At 44.0% G+C, this 22,739-nt stretch overlaps 1 protein-coding gene across 1 annotated transcript; it reads left to right on the forward strand.

Moving 5' to 3' along the window:
* The first annotated feature begins 2,625 nt into the window (after window positions 1-2,625).
* Window positions 2,626-20,788, forward strand: LOC137304360 (intercellular adhesion molecule 2-like). The gene is made up of 5 exons (XM_067972919.1): window positions 2,626-2,875; window positions 9,091-9,354; window positions 11,837-12,151; window positions 14,420-14,701; window positions 19,862-20,788. Exons 1-5 carry the CDS (start codon window positions 2,809-2,811, stop codon window positions 20,035-20,037), a joined length of 1,104 nt encoding a protein of 367 aa, XP_067829020.1. The 5' UTR covers window positions 2,626-2,808; the 3' UTR covers window positions 20,038-20,788.
* The last annotated feature ends 1,951 nt before the right edge of the window (window positions 20,789-22,739 follow it).

Genomic DNA, 22,739 nt, shown 5'->3' on the forward strand with positions numbered 1-22,739 from the left:
CCACCCTATTTTTCTTGCAGCTGTCTGTAATCTCCTTACATATTTGCTCCTCAATTTCCCGTTGACTATTTGGGGGTCTGTAGTACAATCCTATCAAAGTGATCTCTCCCTTCTTATTTTTCAGTTCTACCCATATAGACTCAGTGGGCGAACCCTCGGATATATCCCCTCTCACTACTGCCATGATGTTCTCCCTAATCAAGAACGCAACTCCCCCTCCTCTCTTACCTCCTGCTCTATCTTTCCTATAGCATCTGTACCCTGGAACATTGAGCTTCCAGTCCTGCCCCTCCCTTAGCCATGTTTCAGTAATAGCTATAACATCCCAGTCCCATGTACCCATCCATGCCCTGAGTTCATCTGCCTTGCCCATCAGACTTCTTGCATTGAAATAAATGCAGTTTAATCTAGACTTCCCTTGGTCTTTGCCCTGCTTTCTCAGACCATCTGTCCGGTCATGTTTTGTACACTCTCCCTTACTGCCTTTTGTTTCTGTCACCACTTTACTTCCCACTGACTTCCTGCATTGGTTCCCATCCCCCTGCCACATTAGTTTAAACCCTCCCCCTAGGACATTGGTTCCAGTCCTGCCCAGATGCAGACCGTCCAATTTGTACTGGTCCCACCTCCCCCAGAACCGGTTCCAATGGCCCAGGAATTTGAATCCCTCCCTCTTGCACCATCTCTCAAGCCACGTATTCATCCTAGCTATCCTGTCATTCCTACTCTGACTAGCCCGTGGCACTGGTAGCAATCCTGAGATTACTACCTTTGAGGTCCTACTTTTTAGTTTAACTCCTAACTCCCTAAATTCAGCTTGTAGGACCTCATCCCGTTTTTTACCTATAACTGCTCCTCAACACCAGTTCTTCTGCTACCCACTGTTCAGTGGAGGTGACCCCTTAACCTCCTACTCTCCAGGGAAAAATGTCCCAGTCTATCTAACCTCTCCCTATAAGTCAAACCATCAAGTCCCGTTAGCATCCTAGTAAATCTTTTCTGCACTCTTTCTAGTTTAATAATATCCTTTCTATAATAGGGTGACCAGAACTGTACACAGTATTCCAAGTGTGGCCTAACTAATGTCTTGTACAACTTCAACAAGACATCCCAACTCCTGTATTCAATGTTCTGGCCAATGAAACCAAGCATGCTGAATGCCTTCTTCACCACCCTATCCACCTGTGACTCCACTTTCAAAGAGCTATGAACCTGTACTCCTAGATCTCTTTGTTCTATAACTCTCCCCAACACCCTACCATTAACAGAGTAGGTCCTGGCCAGATTCGATCTACCAAAATGCATCGCCTCACATTTATCTAAATTAAACTCCATCTGCCATTCATCGGCCCACTGGCCCAATTTATCAAGATCCCGTTGCAATCCTAGATAACCTTCTTCACTGTCCACAATGCCACCAATCTTGGTGTCATCTGCAAACTTACTAACCATGCCTCCTAAATTCTCATCCAAATCATTAATATAAAAAACAAATAACAGCGGACCCAGCACCGATCCCTGAGGCATACCGCTGGTCACAGGCCTCCAGTTTGAAAAACAACCCTCTACAACCACCCTCTATCTTCTGTCGTCAATCCAATTTTGTATCCAATTGGCTACCTCACCTTGGATCCCGTGAGATCTAACCTTATGTAACAACCTGCCATGCGGTACCTTGTCAAAGACTTTGCTAAAGTCCATGTAGACCACGTCTACTGCACAGCCCTCATCTATCTTCTTGGTTACCCCTTCAAAAAACTCAATCAAATTCGTGAGACATGATTTTCCTCTCACAAAACCATGCTGACTGTTCCTAATTAGTCCCTGCCTCTCCAAATGCCTGTAGATCCTGTCTCTCAGAATACCCTCTAACAACTTACCCACTACAGATGTCAGGCTCACCGGTCTGTAGTTCCCAGGCTTTTCCCTGCCGCCCTTCTTAAACAAAGGCACAACATTTGCTACCCTCCAATCTTCAGGCACCTCACCTGTAGCTGTCGATGATTCAAATATCTCTGCTAGGGGACCCGCAATTTCCTCCCTAACCTCCCATAACATCCTGGGATACATTTCATCAGGTCCCGGAGATTTATCTACCTTGATGCGCGTTAAGACTTCCAGCACCTCCCTCTCTGTAATATGTACACTCCTCAAGACATCACTATTTATTTCCCCAAGTTCCCTAACATCCATGCCTTTCTCAACCGTAAATACCGATGAGAAATATTCATTTAGGATCTCACCCATCTCTTGTGGTTCCGCACATAGATGACCTTGTTGATCCTTAAGAGGCCCTACTCTCTCCCTAGTTACTCTTTTGCCCTTTATGTAGTTGTAGAAGTTCTTTGTTCACAGCCCTGTAGGGCAATGTATGAAGTGTAAGATTGAAACATACAGACTGAGTGCATTGGGCTAGTTAAATTGCCCGCAGTCAGTTCGCTATTAACATGATTTTCTGCAGAATGAGTTTACTATCTTTCAGCTAGTTAGAAATAAATTAAAAATGTTGCATTCACATATGTAGCGCCCTGTATCTAAACTTGCCATAACTCTATCTTTTACTTGTTTTAAAGTTATGGCCAAAGCGGAAATGACTCAAAAAGATTACTGGCAGAACAGCGCCGTGTTCCATCTGCCAGTAAGGACAATGTAATCTGTCCCGGGACCTTTACAAATAGACGTATTTCATAGACCCTCCATTTAACGGATACTATTTAATCAGGTTTAAGCCAAGAGTGAAGACCTTTTAGGATTAGAAATCTGGACAAGCAATTTCTCTCAAGATTTTGTGCCTTTGAACTCTTAATTATGGATTTCAGACTCACTCCACGGTTTGGTTATATTTGCTTTTTCACCTTGTTTTTCACTGTAACAGGTAATTGCACGTTTATGTAGCGTTGATAAAGTATTCAATCTGTGGTTAAACGTTTGTGTGTGTTGCTATTGGGTTTGTTCCCATTTATACTGTACACCTGGTATCAGTTTAGTAGTTCCAGCACTGGTTGGCAGAGGTGACCTGGCATCCCTGGCAGTGTTTACTGGCGTGGGTTAACCGCAGCTGCACCTCCTGAAGCTCACTTAAACAACATTTTAAAAAAATCGAAACTTTGATTGTGTCTCTAATACCACCCGCTCTCCAACGATTGAAGATATCCGAGTGTCTCCTCAACTCTTCCCAATGATTAAAAATGTAACCCTAAGCTCTCCCTCGGTGTGGCATTCAATACTTTACCCCATCCTGCTCTAGACCTCGGGTGTTTTTTGTGAACAGCAATGTTCCTTTGGTTCGGGTCACGGGGAGCTGTATCGGTCTGGGTTTAAGTTGCTGTGTTTGCGGGCTGCAGAATGATATATATTTCCTATTTTCGCATCAGTGGCTCTGCCGCAGGGATGGGCAAGCCGGTTTTGGCAGTGTCAATGGTACATTAACTGTTTCATTGAGCACGTCGGTAGGATCAATCAAATGATTAACTTGGGAGATAATTAAAATGTAATCAATTTTAAATTTATTATTAAATAAACCAAACAAAATGGCAAAAGAACCAGAGGGGAGATGAAGAGAAATATTTTTACACAGTGAGTTGTGATGATCTGGAATGCGCTGCCTGAAAGGGCGGTGGAAGCAGATTCAATAATAACTTTCAAAAGGGAATTGGATAAATACTTGAAGGGGAAAAATAGGATAGCTCTTTCAGAAAGCCTGCACAGGCAGGTTGGGCTGAATGGCCGCCTCCTGTGCTGTATCATTCTATGATCTTTCATATGTTCCAATAACAGATGAACACAGTACCTTCTGACACTGTTCACCTCTTTGAAACCATTAAACAAAAGCAGTGACCTTTAAAGTATTTTATGCACAAATAATTTTTCTCTTCATTCATTTGTTGAATTGAGTACTTTTGTTTCAATAACATCAGATGTTGATTTTATGTTTACTGCCATTTCTTCAGAGACACTGAACAAAAGTGTTTCATCAATAGTGCTGTTGTTATTTTAAATATCTCAAGGGAGAATTTGTGCATCAATTTTTCTATTCCACAGTGAAAGGTACAGCTGAGGAATTTATTGTAAATGCTCCCAGTGCTAGCCTATAGATGTAAATCTCAATGTTAGCTATTTTATAATCTTCCAATTATATAATTGATCTCTTCAGATGCTATAATATTGTGTAATACACTGTTCTGGGTAAAATATATTTATCAGTCTACATTTGAATCTTAATTCATTATAAATTTATTTAGTAGCCCCCATTATAGCTGATATGATAATGTTCTGAATTACAGAAGAAGGAGGTTTTAAAAAAAAATCACTTAAGATTGTTATTATGGATGCTGATTTCCAGAGGCAATTTAAACTAAGAAAGTAACAAATAAAATTAATTCCAGCAAGAAATGGAAAGTGTGTTTTTAAATGGGAGTACACTCTAATATTGTGCCAGTCATAATTCTGCTTGGCTAAAAGCACTTTAGTCTAATGTGGCCCATTCACTAGTTGTGATACACTGCTCCCTGCTCTGAAAGGTTAGATGCCCCTGATCTAGGTTGACATTCCAGTACTGTACTGAAGGAGGGCTGCATTGTCTAAGAAGTTGTCATTTGGATGAGATGTTAAACTGAAGCACTGCCTGTGGGTCTGTAATGGGATGTTGTTTCTGGTCATCCTTTTATTAGACAATTTCAAATAATAGGAAATAACAAATTGGGAGCTTACTTGTTTCCTATGAAGTAACAGAGAGAATGAGAAATTGATGTAATTCCAAAACAGCATTGTGATAAATGAGAACTTTTGCATTGTGGCAAATGGAAGCTGAACTAGTTTTAAAAAACAGCAGTCTTGACCCTTGCCTGCAGCCAACACCGTTAACTAAGTAGAAACTGAATAAATGAAGCCCAGTTATTTTGGCTCCAACTGCTGCCTGTACCGGCAGACTCCAATTGCTGCATGTGCAGCAATGTAGCACATTGTCCAGCAGAACCCCTCCTGCTTCTCAGGCCTCTGCAACCAACTCACCTTCGCTCACAGTAGTTTGACCTCTGCCCTTGCTGGGGTGGACGAGATGCCTAATAAAGAGTGAGTAACTCATTTAAAAAAGGAGTGGGTAGAAATTGGATTGGAGATTACAGGGGTTGAGACTGAGTTGATTAAATATTACAATACATGTGCGGTTGGTTGAGGGGGTAGAGAGAGTGTTGGTGGATGGAATAGGGCAGGGTTACATGGTGGAGAAGAATTAACATTCTTGAATGTTGTTTCATCACCTTTGAGGAACAGGAAGTATTTATAAAAGAAAGAAAAGGCTTGCATTTACATACCGCCTTAACACATTGCAGAGCATGCCAAAGCTGGTCACATACAATTGGTTATTTTGAAGTGCAGTATCAGTTGTAATGCAGGCATTTGCAGCAGCTATTTTTTGCATAGCAAGATCTCACAAGCAAAAATGAGACCAATTAATTTGTTTTTGGTGGTGTTGGTTGAATGAGAACTGTTGGCCAGAACAAAGGGAGAAACCTCCTCTTTTTCAACTAAGGTCAAAGAACCTTTAACATCTGCCTGAAGCACAATAAAAGAATGATGCCTGATTAATGTCTCATCCAAAGGGCAGCACCTCCAACAGTACAGAACTCCCTCAGTACTGCATTGGATGGTCAGCTTGGATTATGTGCTCAAGCTGCAGGATTGGGACTTCACTCAACTTTCTGCAGAAATTTCACTCAGGAGATTAAGTGGATCATGCGGAGTCACATCTCCAACAGCAAAATGACACCTAGAACCTGCTGTGCTGCATGGATCAACAGATCTGGAAATTGCTGACCTGCATGGGCCAACAGATCTAGAACCTGCTGTGCTGCATGGATCAGCAGATCTGGAAATTGCTGACCTGCATGGGCCAACAGATCTAGAACCTGCTGTGCTGCATGGATCAGCAGATCTGGAAATTGCTGACCTGCATGGGCCAACAGATCTAAAAACTGCTGTGCTGCATGGATCAGCAGATCTGGAAATTGCTGACCAGCATGGGCCAACAGATCTAGAACCTGCTGTGCTGCATGGATCAACAGATCTGGAAATTGCTGACCTGCATGGGCCAACAGATCTAGAACCTGCTGTGCTACATGGATCAACAGATCTGGAAATTGCTGACCTGCATGGGCCAACAGATCTAGAACCTGCTGTGCTGCATGAATCAGCAGATCTGGAAATTGCTGACCTGCATGGGCCAACAGATCTAAAAACTGCTGTGCTGCATGGATCAGCAGATCTGGAAATTGCTGACCTGCATGGGCCAACAGATCTAGAACCTGCTGTGCTGCATGGATCAACAGATCTGGAAATTGCTGACCTGCATGGGCCAACAGATCTAGAACCTACTGTGCTGCATGGATCAACATGTTTGGAAATTGCTGACCTGCATGGGCCAACAGATCTAGAACTTGTTGTGCTGCATGGATCAACATGTTTGGAAACTGCTGACCTGCATGGGCCAACAGATCTAGAACCTGCTGTGTTGCATGGATCAACATGTTTGGAAACTGCTGTACTACATGGATCTAAGCTGACGCTTCAGTGAAGTACTGAGGGAGTGTTGCATAGTTGAAGGTGATGTCTTTCAGCTGAGACATTAAACTGAGGCCCGTCTGTCTGTTCAGGTGGATGTAAAAGATCCTGAGGTACTGTTCAAAGCAGAACAGGGGAGTTCCAGTGTCCCAGCCAACAGTTATCCCTCAGCCAACACCACTGAAATAGAATAACTGGTCATTTGTCTCATTACTGTTTGTGAGACCTTGATGTGTAAAAATTGGCTGCCACATTTGCTCATAACAGTGACTCCACTTCAAAAGTAATTAATTAGCTTTGGGATGTCCTGAGGACATGAAGGGGGCAATTTTCCTTTCGTTACTGCCCCAGTTGCACTCAAAAATTGTGTGATACCAGACAGAAAATAAAACAGCTGTTCATCCCAAATACTTACTGTTGTTTTTGCGGCTGGTCATATTTTCTGGGAGATACTAATATTAGCAACCAGAGATCCTGTCTGGAATAGGTGAGACTATCATGAGTCCATTGAAACAGGGATACAATGGCACCATTATAACGCCAAAGCTATTTTCCACCCTTTTCATGTGACTATCACCACTTGTTCCTCTCAAAATGAGAAAATTGAAGTGGGAATTGACCTGAGTAACTCTCATAAACCTCCAAGCACCCAGCTTAAGCTCACCTGAGAGAAGGTCAGATGACTGTGTCTCTGTCACAACTTGGCATGTGGCTCAGAGGGTAGGGAACACTAAAGAGTGAAGAAAACAATTAAAATGGGTGGAATATTACTAGTGGCAAGTAACATTCGCGCCAGATAAGGGCCAGGCAATGACCATCTCCAACAAGAGAGAGTCTAACCACCTCCCCTTGACATTCAACGGCATTACCATCGCCGAATCCCCCACCATCAACATCCTGGGGGTCACCATTGACCAGAAACGTAACTGGACCAGCCATATAAATACTGTGGCTACGAGAGCAGGTCAGAGGCTGGGTATTCTGCGGCGAGTGACTCACCTCCTGACTCCCCAAAGCCTTTCCACCATCTACAAGGCACAAGTCAGGAGTGTGATGGAATACTCTCCACTTGCCTGGATGAGTGCAGCTCCAACAACACTCAAGAAGCTCGACACCATCCAAGATAAAGCAGCCCGCTTGATTGGCACCCCATCCACCACCCTAAACATTCACTCCCTTCACCACCGGCGCACTGTGGCTGCAGTGTGTACCATCCACAGGATGCACTGCAGCAACTCGCCAAGGCTTCTTCGACAGCACCTCCCAAACCCGCGACCTCTACCACCTAGAAGGACAAGAGCAGCAGGCGCATGGGAATAACACGACCTTCACGTTCCCCTCCAAGTCACACACCATCCCGACTTCGAAATATATCGCCGTTCCTTCATTGTCGCTGGGTCAAAATCCTGGAACTCCCTTCCTAACAGCACTGTGGGAGAACTGTCACCACACGGACTGCAGCGGTTCAAGAAGGCGGCTCACCACCACCTTCTCAAGGGCAATTAGGGATGGGCAATAAATGCTGGCCTTGCCAGCGACGCCCACATCCCGTGAACGAATAAAAAAAAAAGGTGTTCATTTGCTATTGGTTGAGTTGGTTCTACAGCTTTCCGGCAGTGTCATTTGGAAATCCTGAACAATGTTTTATAAGCCAGCGGGCAGTGCAGGCATATATACACTAGGTCACTGATGCCCTGTACAGCAGAACAGCCACTGGAATCATAGCCAGGCAGCAGAAAGAAAGGGCCACACAGTTGTATGGGGTTCCTGGCTTCCCCAAGGTACATTGATGGCATTCACGCTGCATTGAAGGTGCCCACAAGCACTATCTCACCTATGTGAACAGGACGGGATTCCACTGTATGAATGTGCACATAGTGTGTGACTCCCCTCAGATGATGACCTGACTTCTATTACCCCAAACACAAGGAGAAGAGTGGCACAATGAGGCTCACGTGGCTACCAGACTGATGAGTGAGAGGACCATTGAGGTGCTGAAGGCCCGCTTTCAATGCCTGGGTGACTTGGTGCCACCCACACCCAGCAGTCCGTTTGTCCTGCCTTCAATGCCCCCAATGAAGGCTTTCCCTCTGGCTTGGTGCCATGCCCTCCTGCCCTCTGGGCACAGTGGACACTTGAGTATTCATAATTCTGTCCAAGTGTAATAAAAAAATCTTGGTCAGACGTGCAATGAAGGAATTTGAGGGGGAAATGAAACAGCCAAGCAATGTTCTTGTCCAGTTCTGATGAAAGGTCATCAACGTGAAATGTTAACTCTGTTTCTCTCTCCACAGATGCTGCCTGACCTGCTGAGTGTTTCCAGCATTTTCTGTTTTTTATTTCAGTTTTCCAGCATCTGCAGTATTTTGCTTTTTTTTAAATGTTCTTGTCTCACCTGCTTGACCCCAAGTGTCCTCCTGAAAAACGCAGGTTGAACAGTGGAGTTAAAAGGCTTGGGGATTTACTCTGAACTGGTCATCATCTTAATGCATTCCATACCCCTGCTTTTACTGTGATTTGTTTTCTTGGCAGAAATTATGGCTGGAGATGAGATATGGATCCACACAAACCCCTTAGCTGTGGCATTTGGAGACTCTTTGGTGGTGAACTGCAGTACAACATGTGCAGCAAAAGCAATAATAATGGAGGGAATAAAAAGTACTCATTCAAAATATGGTGATCAATGGAAAACAATTTCTTCCTCAAGTATCCAATCATGGTCTATCGTAGTGTCATGTTTCGTAAGATGTTCATCAGAGGATGGTAACACGAAGAAAAAGATGGTGGCTGTATTCAGTAAGTAAAAAATCTTGTATTAATAAGGTATAAAAGGAAAATAGAAATGATAGGTAAACTGTTTAAGGATGTGCAGAAAGTTGCTGGCTTAGGGCAGTTCAGTGCTGGTGTGTTGATAATCTGCTGCAGTGTAGTAGGAAATTGGATTACACTCAGTTGCCACAAAGCGAGGCCCTGATCTCAGCATCAGGTTTTGGAATGTTATCAAATAAAGGAGATTGGAGAAATCAGAAGAGAGGTAAACCTGGTATAAGACATAAGGGGGTTAAATCCTTCACACTATGGTGCAGAAGTTGGTACACTGGGGCACCTTGTAACTGCCTTGCCTTAAAATCCTTCAAGTTAAGGAAGGTTCCCTGTCGCAGTCCATTTCAACAATTTAGCTTTATAATTATTCACATTAAAAAGTTGCAGGAAATCATTTCTTCTGATGTTGCATTGCAGCAAATCCAGTGCAAAGGTGCACTCAATCACAGAATGTAAGACATGAGTTCTTCCTGAGGTTCTCACATAATTAGGCTCTCAGGAGAGGGGGAGCAACCCTCAAATCTCCTAGTACCCATCTTAAGCACTTCAACGGTCCAAGAGTAGATCAGATAACTATGTCCCTGTCGCAACTTGGCATATGGCTCAGAAGGTATCAGATACTAAAGGGTAAAGAAAATATCTAAAATGGGTTTAATATTACTAGGTATCAAGTTGCTGGAGGAGGTTACAGAGATAGGGAGGGGTGAGGCCATGGAGGGATTCGAAAACAAGGATGAGAATTTTAAAATCAAGACGTTGCCAGACCGGGAGCCAATGTAGGTCAGCGAGCACAGAGGTGATTGGTGATTTTCAAACTAAGTTTCACCACCACTTGGCACACTGCTGTACAATAGCTTGCTGGGAGTTTGCTACTATCTTTCAATAGTGATAGATTTTAAAAATGTTTAAATAGTCTTAAATATAAAGTTTCAATTTGCAGCTGGGACTAATCCAGGTCAAATTAGAGCTAATCCACAATGGGTTGGCTGTTTGAGTCAACACAGAGCTGTGGCTATTTAGGGACTAGATTCTCTGCAAAATGAAGATCAGTGTTGTAAGCTGTTACAGTAATCTGCAGTGGGAAATATCTCACCTTAGTGTTGCTGATGACAGTAATGATTTCGGTTTCCCAATCGGTGAGCGAGGTCTTACGACCGTGCAGATTGAAGTCTCCAAATCAAACCAGTGTGCTGAACCTTAATGAGGGACAATGAACTATAAGGCACATTTGTGGTTGGAACAGACTTCTTGTTTGTTGCACATATACCATTGTGTGACAGTGAATATTTTGATATTCCAGGGGGAAAACTCTCCAGTGGCTGGAGTCATACCTAGCACAAAGGAAGATGATAGTGGTTGTTGGAGGCCAATCATCTCAGCCCCAGGACATTGCTGCAGGAGTTCCTCAGGGCAGTGTCCTAGGCCCAACCATCTTCAGCTGCTTCATCAATGACCTTCCCTCCATCATAAGGTCAGAAATGGGGATGCACAGTGTTCAGTTCCATTCGCAACCCCTCAGATAATGAAGCAGTCCGTGCCCACATGCAGCAAGACCTGGACAACATCCAGGCTTGGGCTCATAAGTGGCAAGTAACATTCACGCCAGACAAGTGCCAGGCAATGACCATCTCCAACAAGAGAGAGTCTAACCACCTCCCCTTGACATTCAACGGCATTACCATCGCTGAATCCCCCACCATCAACATCCTGGGGGTCACCATTGACCAGAAATGTAACTGGACCAGCCATATCAATACTGTGGCTACAAGACCAGGTCAGAGGCTGGGTATTCTGTGGTGAGTGACTCACCTCCTGTCTCCCCAAAGCCTTTCCGCCATCTACAAGGCACAAGGCAGGAGTGTGATGGAATACTCTCCACTTGCCTGGATGAGTGCATCTCCAACAACACTCAAGAAGCTTGACACCATCCAGGACAAAGCAGCCCGCTTGATTGGCACCCCATCCACCACCCTAAACATTCACTACCTTCACCACCAGCACACTGTGGCTGCAGTGTGTACCATCCACAGGATGCACTGCAGCAACTCGCCAAGGCTTCTTCGACAGAACCTCCCAAACCCGCGACCTCTACCACCTAGAAGGGCAAGAGCAGCAGGTACATGGGAGCAACACCACCTGCACGTTCCCCTCCAAGTCACACACCATCCCGACTTGGAAATATATCGCCGTTCCTTCATTGTCACTGGGTCAAAATCCTGGAACTCCCTTCCTAACAGCACTGTGGGAGAACCTTCACCACACGGACTGCAGCGGTTCAAGAAGGCGGCTCACCACCACCTTCTCAAGGGCAATTAGGGATGGGCAATAAACGCCAGCCTCGCCAGCGACGCCCACATCCCACAAACGAATATAAATATTTGCAAGGGAAGGAAGTCGGTAGTACTCAGGCGCATTATTTCAGTGAATTCTGATAACTGTGATTCTCCTTTAACAGATCGAGAGTTAAAGATTACTTCACCCCCTGAAGCGCTGGAGGTTAACAAAACCTATAGTCTGGAGTGTATTGGTCCGAGGGTCTATCCAAACAATAAACTCATACTCACATGGCTGAGAGGAAGTGAGATTGTTCAGAGAGTTTCCACAGGAGAAACAGGTTCCCCGGATGAAGATAAAAGATTGTGGAATGTTTTCAATTTCACTGCAAGTGGGTCAGATGATGGACAGGAGTACACCTGCTTGGCAGAAGTGGACTTGGGCTCCAACACTACAAAACCAATAACAAACTCCTCTGTGACTCTGCAAACTTACTGTAAGTTCCACTCGAGCAATAAAGTGTGTTTAAAGATCGGAACAGAAAATACTGGAAACATACAGCAAATCAGTCAGCGTCAATCAGCTGTTAATCAGTCTGGGGGTAGGGCGGGAGACTGCAGCATGTTATTTAAATGAGGCCCTGCCGTTAAGACCTCTCGACGACCCTGGCCTTGCTGGGTTTTACACGCACTACCGTGCAGCCCCGCACCCTCCCTGCCTCCCCATTAATATCGGGACCAGGATCTCTGTAAAAAATTCATGCTCAATCAGGAGTGAGTCAGCTACGAGGCAGTCACAATAGCACATATTCTTTCCGAAACTTTTGTTGCCCTCATAAAAGTTTTGATAGTCAATGCAGAGTACAGTCCTAAAAGAATTGACGAATGATAAATTAACTAATGATAAATTGCCTGGATTGAGGAAGACAGAGTGAGAGACAATCCTGGACACTGAAACATTTGTTGTGTCACTCGATTTATTAATATTTAAGTACCATTTCTCATCATTTATCAGATGTTTGGATGGTCAAAGGTGCTTGTATATTCCAAAGTAGATTAGTATCTTTTTTAATAATCAGATTTCCTCTTGCAGGAGCAGTTTGTAAATCTCAGCTGGATTGTTTATGGCAGGGAGAAAAAAATGTGGGGGATTGAGTCCCTTCCTGTTGTAGTCCCGGTCATCGGCCCACACAGCTGTCTATCTGGCTAGGAGGGTGACAACCACACTCAACTTTTATGTCACAGGCTCAATTTAGGCAGCCAAGAGGGATCTCTGTAATTTTTGTCAGGAATGCATCACCTTTAGCATAACAGTAAGGCAACAGCAAGATAGAACGATCCAGTTTTACAGGATGGCTGACTTTCCCAATGTCCAGTGTGCAATAGATGGCACAAATGTTGCTGTTTGAACTCGTACTAAAAATACCTCAACTTCCTCAAAAGAAAAAGGGCTTCCTGAACATTGTGGGTGACAATGTGCAAAGGATCCTCCATGTCAACACATGTAGGATATGGAGCTAAGGCAGGTGAATGCAGTTGAAGTACAGATCAGCCGAATTGAATGGCGGAGCAGGTTTGAGGGGCTGAATGGCCTCCTTCTGTACCTATGTTCTCACAGAATATGCTGGAAGTTATCACAATTGCATTTTCATACTTCAAAATTTGGACCTCCCTCACTTCTTCAGAGAAAAAAATCAAGTCGAACTAACAGCTTGTGGTTGACAAAGGCTCCCCCTGCTCCCATGGATAATACCCCACTAAGGGCAGTTGAACAGCAACAACGCTACAACAAGACACTTATCTCCACAAGAGTGGCCATCGAGAAGACAGGTCAGGAGGGGCTCTGCAGTTTGCTTCCGCTCATGTGTCACACATAGTTGTAGTTTGGTGTGCTCTGTTCAACTCTGCCATACAAAAAGGCCTGAATTTGGACAATGCAGGGGAGGTAGCCCTAAAAATTACAAAATTTCACAATATACAATTGCCTTTTGTGTGTTTGAAATATATCTAACAATGGTATCAAAGTCTCTGAACACATCTCTTATACACTTTGTTCCAATTGTGCACCACTCCTGCACTCCCCATCCCAACAAACCTTCTTGCAATAGTTTCAACCCAAGTCACTATAAATAACCCTAAGGCAGCTATATTTAATTACATCATAGTCAATGCACTTCAAAGTAATTTATTGTATGTAGGGGCTTTGAGATATTTATTAAAGATATAATCTTGTGCAATCTAAATCATAGATTCTTACAGCACAGAAGGAGGCCACTCGGCCCATCGTGCCTGTGCCGGCTCTTTAAAAGAGCTATCCAATTAGTCCCACTCCCCTGCTCTTTCCTCATAGCCCTGCAAATGTTTCCACTTCAAGTCTTTTTTGGGAAAAAATATGAATTGCTCCAATATAGAAGGAGCATAATGACAGTCTGTTGGTGTTTTGTATTGATGATATCACTATGCAGCTCTACAGTTTGGCAGGATGCCCCGAACGGGAAGCCCTAATTTCAGGTGGCCCATTACGGTGCAGCAATTTCTCATAGGAAAGAAGGAAACTTTGATAGTGAGTCAGCTCTGACTGTTTTTGCACATCTTCAGTAACGGTGGCAAAGGTCTGGGCACAGAATCGCTTCTGCTAAAGCCGAGCACACGGCACAAAACAACTTCAGTTAGAAGGAGATATAATTGCTCTTTAACAACATCAAATAAAAGTCATTTCTCACTTACATTTACTTATTTTAAAAGTATTTTCTTTTCTTTTACAGATAAACCGAGAAACACAATTCTATTAGCAAATAACGAAACCATTTCAGAGTCCCCCATACATTTCAGTAATGGTGATAATATCATATTAATCTGTGACTCTCAAGGAAACCCACAGCCTACACTGAAATGGGACTACCCAAAGAAATGCAGCAATATTGTGATTAATCCTCCTGGTGTCCTCCATATTTCCGACACCACAACAGAAAATAATGGAATTTATAAATGTACAGCTTCCAATGAACTTGGAGCGGATGAGAAAAAAGTGGACATCAGGGTCAAAGGTCAGTGTGAAATCATGATGATTGTTGCTTAAAACATTTAACTTCAGCCTCTACTTAAAAAGAAATAACTGCAGCCCTAGTTTCTGTTCTGATTACTTTTTTTCTCCCTGCTTTAAGGGACTCTGTAACACCTCAGCTGAAAGATCAGACATAACTTGCTCCCATGCCTCTTTCTGTTCCACTCTGACCACCAACGCATTCAAAGGTGGTTCACCTCCCCTTCATCTAAGAGAGCATTTTGCCTCCACTCCACATTTTCACCCAGATGGCCATGCCAAGATTGGAAACTAGTGCTCTGCGCTAGTATGCCAAGGCACTGCAGGAATTCACTTGGCTACCCTCAGTATCCTCCAGTTTAAGGAATATTCCCAGTATTGGTCCATTCACTAATTTAGTTTCACAATTATCAACACTTGGGTGATAAAAAAGGAGAGGGGGTATCATTATTGGTTAAAGAATCAATTGCAGTTGTGAGAAGGGATGATATGCTAAATGGATCATCAATCGAGGCCTTATGGGTTGAGGTAAGAAATAAAAAAGGGGCAGTCACACTACTAGGAGTGTACTATAGACCCCCGAATAGAGAAAGGGAGATAGAAGAACAAAGATGTAGGCAAATTTCTAAGTGCAAAAATAAGAAGGCAATAATAGTAGGGGTCTTCAACTACCCTAACATCAACTGGGATTCAAACAGTGTGAGGGGCACAGAGGGCGCAAAATTTTTGATCGTTGTCCAGGAAAACTTTTTTAGCCAGTATGTGACAAGCTCAACAAGAGGGGATGCAACTCTAGATTTAGTCCTGGGAAATGAGGATGGGCAAGTGGGTGAAGTGACAGTGGGTGACCATATTGGGGATAGTGACCACAATTCAGTTTGTTTTAGCATTATTATGGAAAAGGACAGAGTTAAATCAGGAGTAAACATTTTAAATTGGGGGAAGGCAAATTTTACAGAACTAAGAGGTGGTTTGGCAGAAGTGGACTGGACACAACTACTTGAGGAGAAATCAGTGGCAAGCCAGTGGGAGGCACTAAAAAGTAAAATTCTACGGGTCCAATGCAGACACGTCCCCTCAAAGAAAAAGGGTGGCACTGCCAAATTTCAAGCCCCCTGGTTGTCTAGAGGTATATGGGGCAAGATAAAGCCAAAAAAGAAAGCTTATGACTGTCACAGAAAACTAAATACTGCGGAAAGCCTAGAGGAGTATAGAAAGTACAGGGATGACGTAAAAAAGGAAATAAGGAAAGCAAAGAGAGGGCATGAAAAAATATTAGCTAGTAAGATTAAAGAAAACCCAAAGATGTTTTATCAGTACATTAAGAACAAGAGGATAGCTAAGGAAAAGGTGGGACCTATCAGGGATGATAAGGGTAACTTGTGTGTAGAAGCAGAGGATGTGGGGAGGGTTTTCAATGAATATTTTGTCTCCGTATTCACAAAGGAAAGGGATGATCCAGATGTAGTAGTTAAAGGAGAGGTGTGAAATATTGGATAAGGTAAACATAACGAGAGAGGAAGTACTAGAGGGACTGGAATCCTTGAAAGTTGATAAGTCGCCAGGGCCGGATGGATTGTTTCCTAGGCTATTGAAGGAAGCCAGGGAGGAAATAGCGGATGCTCTGAGGATCATTTTCCAATCCTCACTAGATACAGGGGAGGTACCGGAGGACTGGAAGACTGCAAACGTGGTACCATTGTTTAAAAAGGGTACGAGCGAAAGGCCGAACAATTATAGGCCGGTCAGTCTTACCTCGGTGGTGGGCAAACTATTAGAATCAATACTGAGAGATAGAATAAACTGTCACTTGGAAAGGCATGGTTTAATCAGGGATAGTCAGCATGGATTTGTTCAGGGAAGGTCATGCCTTACAAATCTGATTGAATTCTTTGAGGAAGTGACAAGGAGGATTGATGAGGGTGGTGCAGTGGATGTTATCTACATGGATTTTAGTAAGGCATTTGACAAGGTCCCACATGGCAGACTGGTCAGAAAGGTAAAAGCCCATGGGATACAGGGAAATGTGGCGAATTGGATCCAAAATTGACTCAGTAACAGGAAACAAAGGGTAAAAGTCGATGGATGTCTTTGCGAATGGAAATCCGTTTCCAGTGGTGTGCCACAGGGCTCAGTGTTGGGTCCCTTGCTGTTTGTGGTATATATTAATGATTTGGACTTGAATGTAGGGGGCAGGATTGGCAAATTTTCAGACGACACAAAAATTGGCCGTGTCGTTGATAGTGAAGAGGATAGCTGTAGACTCCAAGAAGATATCAATGGGTTGGTGGAGTGGGCGGAAAAGTGGCAAATGGAGTTCAACCCGGAGAAGTGTGAGGTAATGCACTTAGGGAGGGCAAACAGTAAAAGGGAATACGCAGTAAACGGGAATATATTGAGAGGGGTCATGGAAGTGAGAGACCTTGGAGTGCATGTGCACAGGTCCCTGAAGGTGGCAGTACAGGTAGATAAGGTTGTGAAGAAGGCATACGGAATGCTCTGAGTTATTAGCCGAGGTATAGAATACAAAAGCGGGGACATAATGATGGAACTGTATAAAACACTGATAAGGCCACAGCTGGAGTATTGTGCGCAGTTCTGGTCACCACTTTACAGGAAGGACGTAATTGATCTGGAGAGAGTGCAGAGAAGATTTACAAGAATGTTGCCAGGGCTTGAAAATTGCAGCTACGAGGAGAGATTGGATAGGCTGGGGTTGTTTTCCTTGGAGCAGAGGAGGCTGAGGGGAGACTTGGTTCAGGTCTACAAAATTATGAGGGGCCCAGATAGAGTAGACAGGAAGTACCTGTTTCCCCTAGCGGAGAGTTCAAGAACGAGAGGACATAGATTTAAGCTGATTGGCGGAAGGATTAGAGGGGACATGAGGAAAACTTTTTTACCCAGAGGGTGGTGGGTGTATGGAATTCACTGCCCGAATTGGTGGTAGAGGCAGGGACCCTCAACTCTTTTAAAAAGTACCTGGACATGCACCTAAAGTGATGTAAGCTGCAGGGCTACGGACCGGGTGCTGGAAGGTGGGATTAGAATGGGCACCTGGTTGTTCTTCGAGCCGGCACGGACACGATGGGCCGAATGGCCCCCTTCTGTGCTGTATCTTTTCTAAGGTTCTACTAGAAATTTACAGTAAATCTTTTTGTTTAGCTGTTAATTAACTACAAATGATCATTACTGATGCAGCTAATCAAAGGGTCCGAGGACTCAGGTTATCTCTACAATTACCATAATCTTAAGGACCAGCTTAATAGGAGAAAGAACATTGGATAGTGAATGAAGCTGCACCAGTGTTATTTGTACCCCAGTGACGGTATTCAGAATGGCAAAGGTGTGGAAACACAATGGCTCAGAATCCTGGAGCACTGAATAATGGGAGAATGCAGGATCTATCGTCCCACAACAGCTTCCATTTATGTAGTGTCAAAGCTGTACCTCACAGGAGAACAGTTGGAGGAGGTCAACTGTGTTGAACACCACAGAGTGGTTGATGCGGACAAAGATTGAAAACACACCATGGTCATAGTCACAGAGGCCTATGACCAAGGCAGTCTCAGTGCTGGGAGCAGGGTGGAAATATGACGGAAGATATTTAAGCAGGGAGTTGTGGGAGAGGTAGGCATGGAGCTGGAGGAAATGACAATTGTAAGGACCTTAGGGAGGAAAGGGAAGTTGAAGAGGGAGTGGTAGTTGGAAAAGACAAGCGGGGCAAGGATGAGGTTTTTGAGGAAGGGAATGGTGGAGCTTTTGAATGGGAAAGAAACAGTGTCTGATCAAAGGGCGTCCTTTATGACATCTGAAGTCACAGGGACGAATAAAGGTGGTTGTGTGATCAGAAGTTGGTTGGAAAGGGAGTTGAGGAAGGTGGAGGTGGTCTCATGGAAGAGATGAGCTTGGCAAAGGCAAGGGGAGAATCTGCAGAGTGACTCAGGGCCAGGGCTAGAATCAAACCAGATTTCGTGGTGAATAACAAGGCCACTCACTCACATGCCAGGTGTGCTCAATTTGAGGCCTTCAGACTTTAGGTGAAGTTGGGACTGTAAAAGAGAAGAGCAGAGATCTGAGACGGTGAGTAACTTGATGGGGACAATGACATCGAAGGCAGAGTAAGTGAAGCAATTCCAGCACAACGACTGCAATCAATTCCCAATCTAATCTGAACTGAACGATTGGTGCTGTGTAGAGGTTGCAGGATCTACCAATGGGGGAAGGGGAAGAGAGAGAAGGCGAATGTTACCTCACACCTCTCAGCAGTCAGCCAAAGCAGAGGTATGGGAACAGGTTGTATACCCCCCCTACTGGCTTCAGACCAGGCAGACATAGCGACAAATCATATGAAGAATGGCATGTACAGAAGGATTGAAGTTCGTTGCTTGCTTACCTCCCCTCAATCATGGATTGGTGTGTGTTGCAGAGGGAACATAGTTGGTGGCATTGTGACTGAAAACAGTAGAGGAAGTAAATAAGAAATGCATCTGTATGATCTAACTTTGGAAATTGACTCTTTAAGAGCTTTACAATAAATGGTCCGGGAAAGAGGCAGTGAAAATGTTGTACAGGAATCCGTTAAATATATGCTTATTCCACTCTTGAAGAAGACCATATAATTCACAAGCAATAAGTTACAAAGTGATTTACACAGTCTTTTGCAAGAGTGGAATAAATATCTCATTCAACAATTCCCATAAGCACAATTCCCATTTATACAGTACGCAAGCTCCTGTTACATGTTATTTTTGCTAATTTTTAAACAGCACACCCGTTTAGTCACAGAATGTTGGTCTGGTGATCTCTTTTTTGCGTGGTGTGGAGTTCTGAAGTAACACACAGTTGCCAATGGCAACGTGATGATCACAGACAGACATCTGGGGCGAGAGTCCTTGACTGTTCCATTCTGTGGTGGAAGGTTCAGTGACAGTTATTAAACATTAGTTGCTATGGTTGTGAAATGCTCTCTTCTAAGTGTCAGTACAACTGCCAGTCACTTTCAAAAATGTAGTTCTGCTTGGACTGTTCTTTGACATACATGAAACAACATATGTATCTGACATATGTGAGATTACAATTGCTTATCAAATTGTGTTATTGCTAAAATAGATTATACAAATACAGTTTTACAAATCATTTATTCAACTTCCATTTTTTTCCACAGATAAAACAGCTATCAAAGCTGCAGTGAGTGTGTCAGTGGTGGCTGCATTTGTCCTTACAACAGGAGTCATTATTTATTACTTGAAACAAAATGCCCAGAAAACAGGAGAATATAAACTACGAAATGCAAAGCCCAACAACAATCCACAGATCCCCAATGAAGACCAAAATCAGTAAACTATCTCTCTAAAGGAATCAACACTATAACCTGCAAGAGACAATAATACAAAACAGGTTTCATCAATTCAAAAACAATATTTGCCAACTATTCTGGAAAAAATAATGGAGATGAATTTCTGCAATGGTTCTCCGCCTGTCTGCCACGGGGTTTCAGCAGACGAGCGGGAGAACCACTGCGTAAATTCACCCCTAACGTCGATTACTCTGTTAAAACGCTGCTCACAGCATTCTTTATTCCAACTTCCTGTTATTCCACACATGGACCTGCTTTTTGGGACATGTTTAGAATTACTTTTCATTTAATTTTGAAAAACCACTGTAGCTCCAATACTTGATTGCTTGAAACCCATGAAGGTCAGTGAAGCCTCACTTTGATTCCCACCAATAAACTGGAGATGCGATTTGAGACTGTAAAATAATCATTTATGTAGTGGCTGATGAATAGCATGCTTTTATAATGTGAAGAAGTATATTTTTAGTTTTATACATATATACATTTTAGGGATAAGTTTTGAGCTCTTATATGTTACTATTTTCTGAGCACATGCTATCTGGCATGTTTAATATAAATAATTGCAGCAGAAATATATAAATCTTACTTCTTGTAATAATATTCAGAGATATTTGTGTAATCTTGGCTTGCTTGTATGAACAGGATTGTACATAGTGAACAGGGAAAGGTATCCTTTGTAAATACTTTGGAATATGTAATCAGCTATTTAAAAAATAAAATCAGTGATTGTAAAAATGCTGTTTGTTCATGGTAAAGTAAGTTGCAATACAGTACAGAATGTGGTTGATTCTTAATTGCCCTCTGAAATGGCCTAGCAAGCCACTCAGTTGTAAAATCTCGCGAAAAAAAGTCATAATAAGAATAAAACCGGACGGACCACCTGGCATCGGACCACTAGGCACCGGACACGACAAAGGCAAAACACCAAGCCCAGTCGACCCTGCAAAGTCCTCCTCACGAACATCTGGGTACTTGTGCCAAAATTGGGAGAGCTGTCCCACAGACTAGTCAAGCAACAGCCTGACATAGCCATACTCACAGAATCATACCTTTCAGCCAATGTCCCAGACTCTTCCATCACCATCCCTGGGTATGTCCTGTCCCACCGGCAGGACAGACCCACCAGAGGTGGCGGTACAGTGATATACAGTCAGGAGGGAGTGGCCCTGGGAGTCCTCAACATTGACTCCGGACCCCATGAAATCTCATGGCATCAGGTCAAACATGGGCAAGGAAACCTCCTGCTGATTACCACCAAGCGTCCTCCATCAGCTGATGAATCACCGTCCTCCTTCATGTTGAGCACCACTTGGAGGAAGCACTGAGGGTAGCAAGGGCACAGAATGTGCTCTGGGTGGGGGACTTCAATGTCCATCATCAAGAGTGGCTCGGTAGCACCACTACTGACCGAGCTGGCCGAGTCCTGAAGGACATAGCTGCCAGACTGGGCCTGCGGCAGGTGGTGAGCAAACCAACACGAGGGAAAAACTTACTTGACCTCGTCCTCACCAATCTACCTGTCGCAGATGCATCTGTCCATGACAGTATTGGTAGGAGTGACCACCGCACAGTCCCCATGGAGATGAAGTCCCGTATTCGCACCGAGGACACCATCCAACGTGTTGTGTGGCACTACCACCGTGCTAAATGGGATAGATTCAGGACAGATCTAGCAGCTCAAAACTGGGAAACCATGAGGCGCTGTGGGCCATCAACAGCAGCAGAATTGTACTCCAGCACAATCTGTAACCTCATGGTCTGGCATATTCCTCACTCTACCATTATCAACCAGCCAGGGGATCAACCCTGGTTCAATGAGGAGTGTACAAGAGCAAGCCAGGAGCAGCACCAGGCGTACATAAAAATGAGGTGCCAACCGGATGAAGCTACAACTCAGGACTACATGCATGCTGAACAGCGGAAGCAACATGCTATAGACAGAGCTAAGCGATTCCACAACCAACGGATCAGATCAATGCTCTGCAGTCCTGCCACATCCAGTCGTGAATGGTGGTGGACAAATAAACAACTAACGGGAGGAGGAGTCTCTGTAAACATCCCCATCCTCAATGATGGCGGAGTCCAGCACGTGAGTGCAAAAGACAAGGCTGAAGCGTATGCAACCATCTTCAGCCAGAAGTGCCGAGTGGATCATCCATCTCAGCCTCCTCCCGATATCCCCACCATCACGGAAGCCAGTCTTCAGCCAATTCATTTCACTCCACGTGATATCAAGAAACGGCTGAGTGCACTGGATACAGCAAAGGCTATGGGCCCCGACAACATCCCAGCTGTAGTGCTGAAGACTTGTGCTCCAGAACTAGCCGCAACTCTAGCCAAACTGTTCTAGTACAACTACAACACTGGCATCTACCCGACAATGTGGAAAATTGCCCAGGTATGTCCTGTCCACAAAAAGCAGGACAAATACAATCCGGCCAATTACCGCCCCATCAGTCTACTCTCAATCATCAACAAAGTGATGGAAGGTGTCGTCGACAGTGCTATCAAGTGGCACTTACTCATCAATAACCTGCTCACTGATGCTCAGTTTGGGATCCACCAGGACCACTCGGCTCTAGACCGCATTACAGCCTTGGTCCAAACATGGACAAAAGAGCTGAATTCCAGAGGTGAGATGAGAGTGACTGCCCTTGACATCAAGGCAGCATTTGACCGAGTGTGG

The sequence above is a fragment of the Heptranchias perlo genome, chromosome 37 (assembly GCF_035084215.1).
Source record: "Heptranchias perlo isolate sHepPer1 chromosome 37, sHepPer1.hap1, whole genome shotgun sequence".
Classification (NCBI taxonomy): domain Eukaryota; kingdom Metazoa; phylum Chordata; class Chondrichthyes; order Hexanchiformes; family Hexanchidae; genus Heptranchias; species Heptranchias perlo.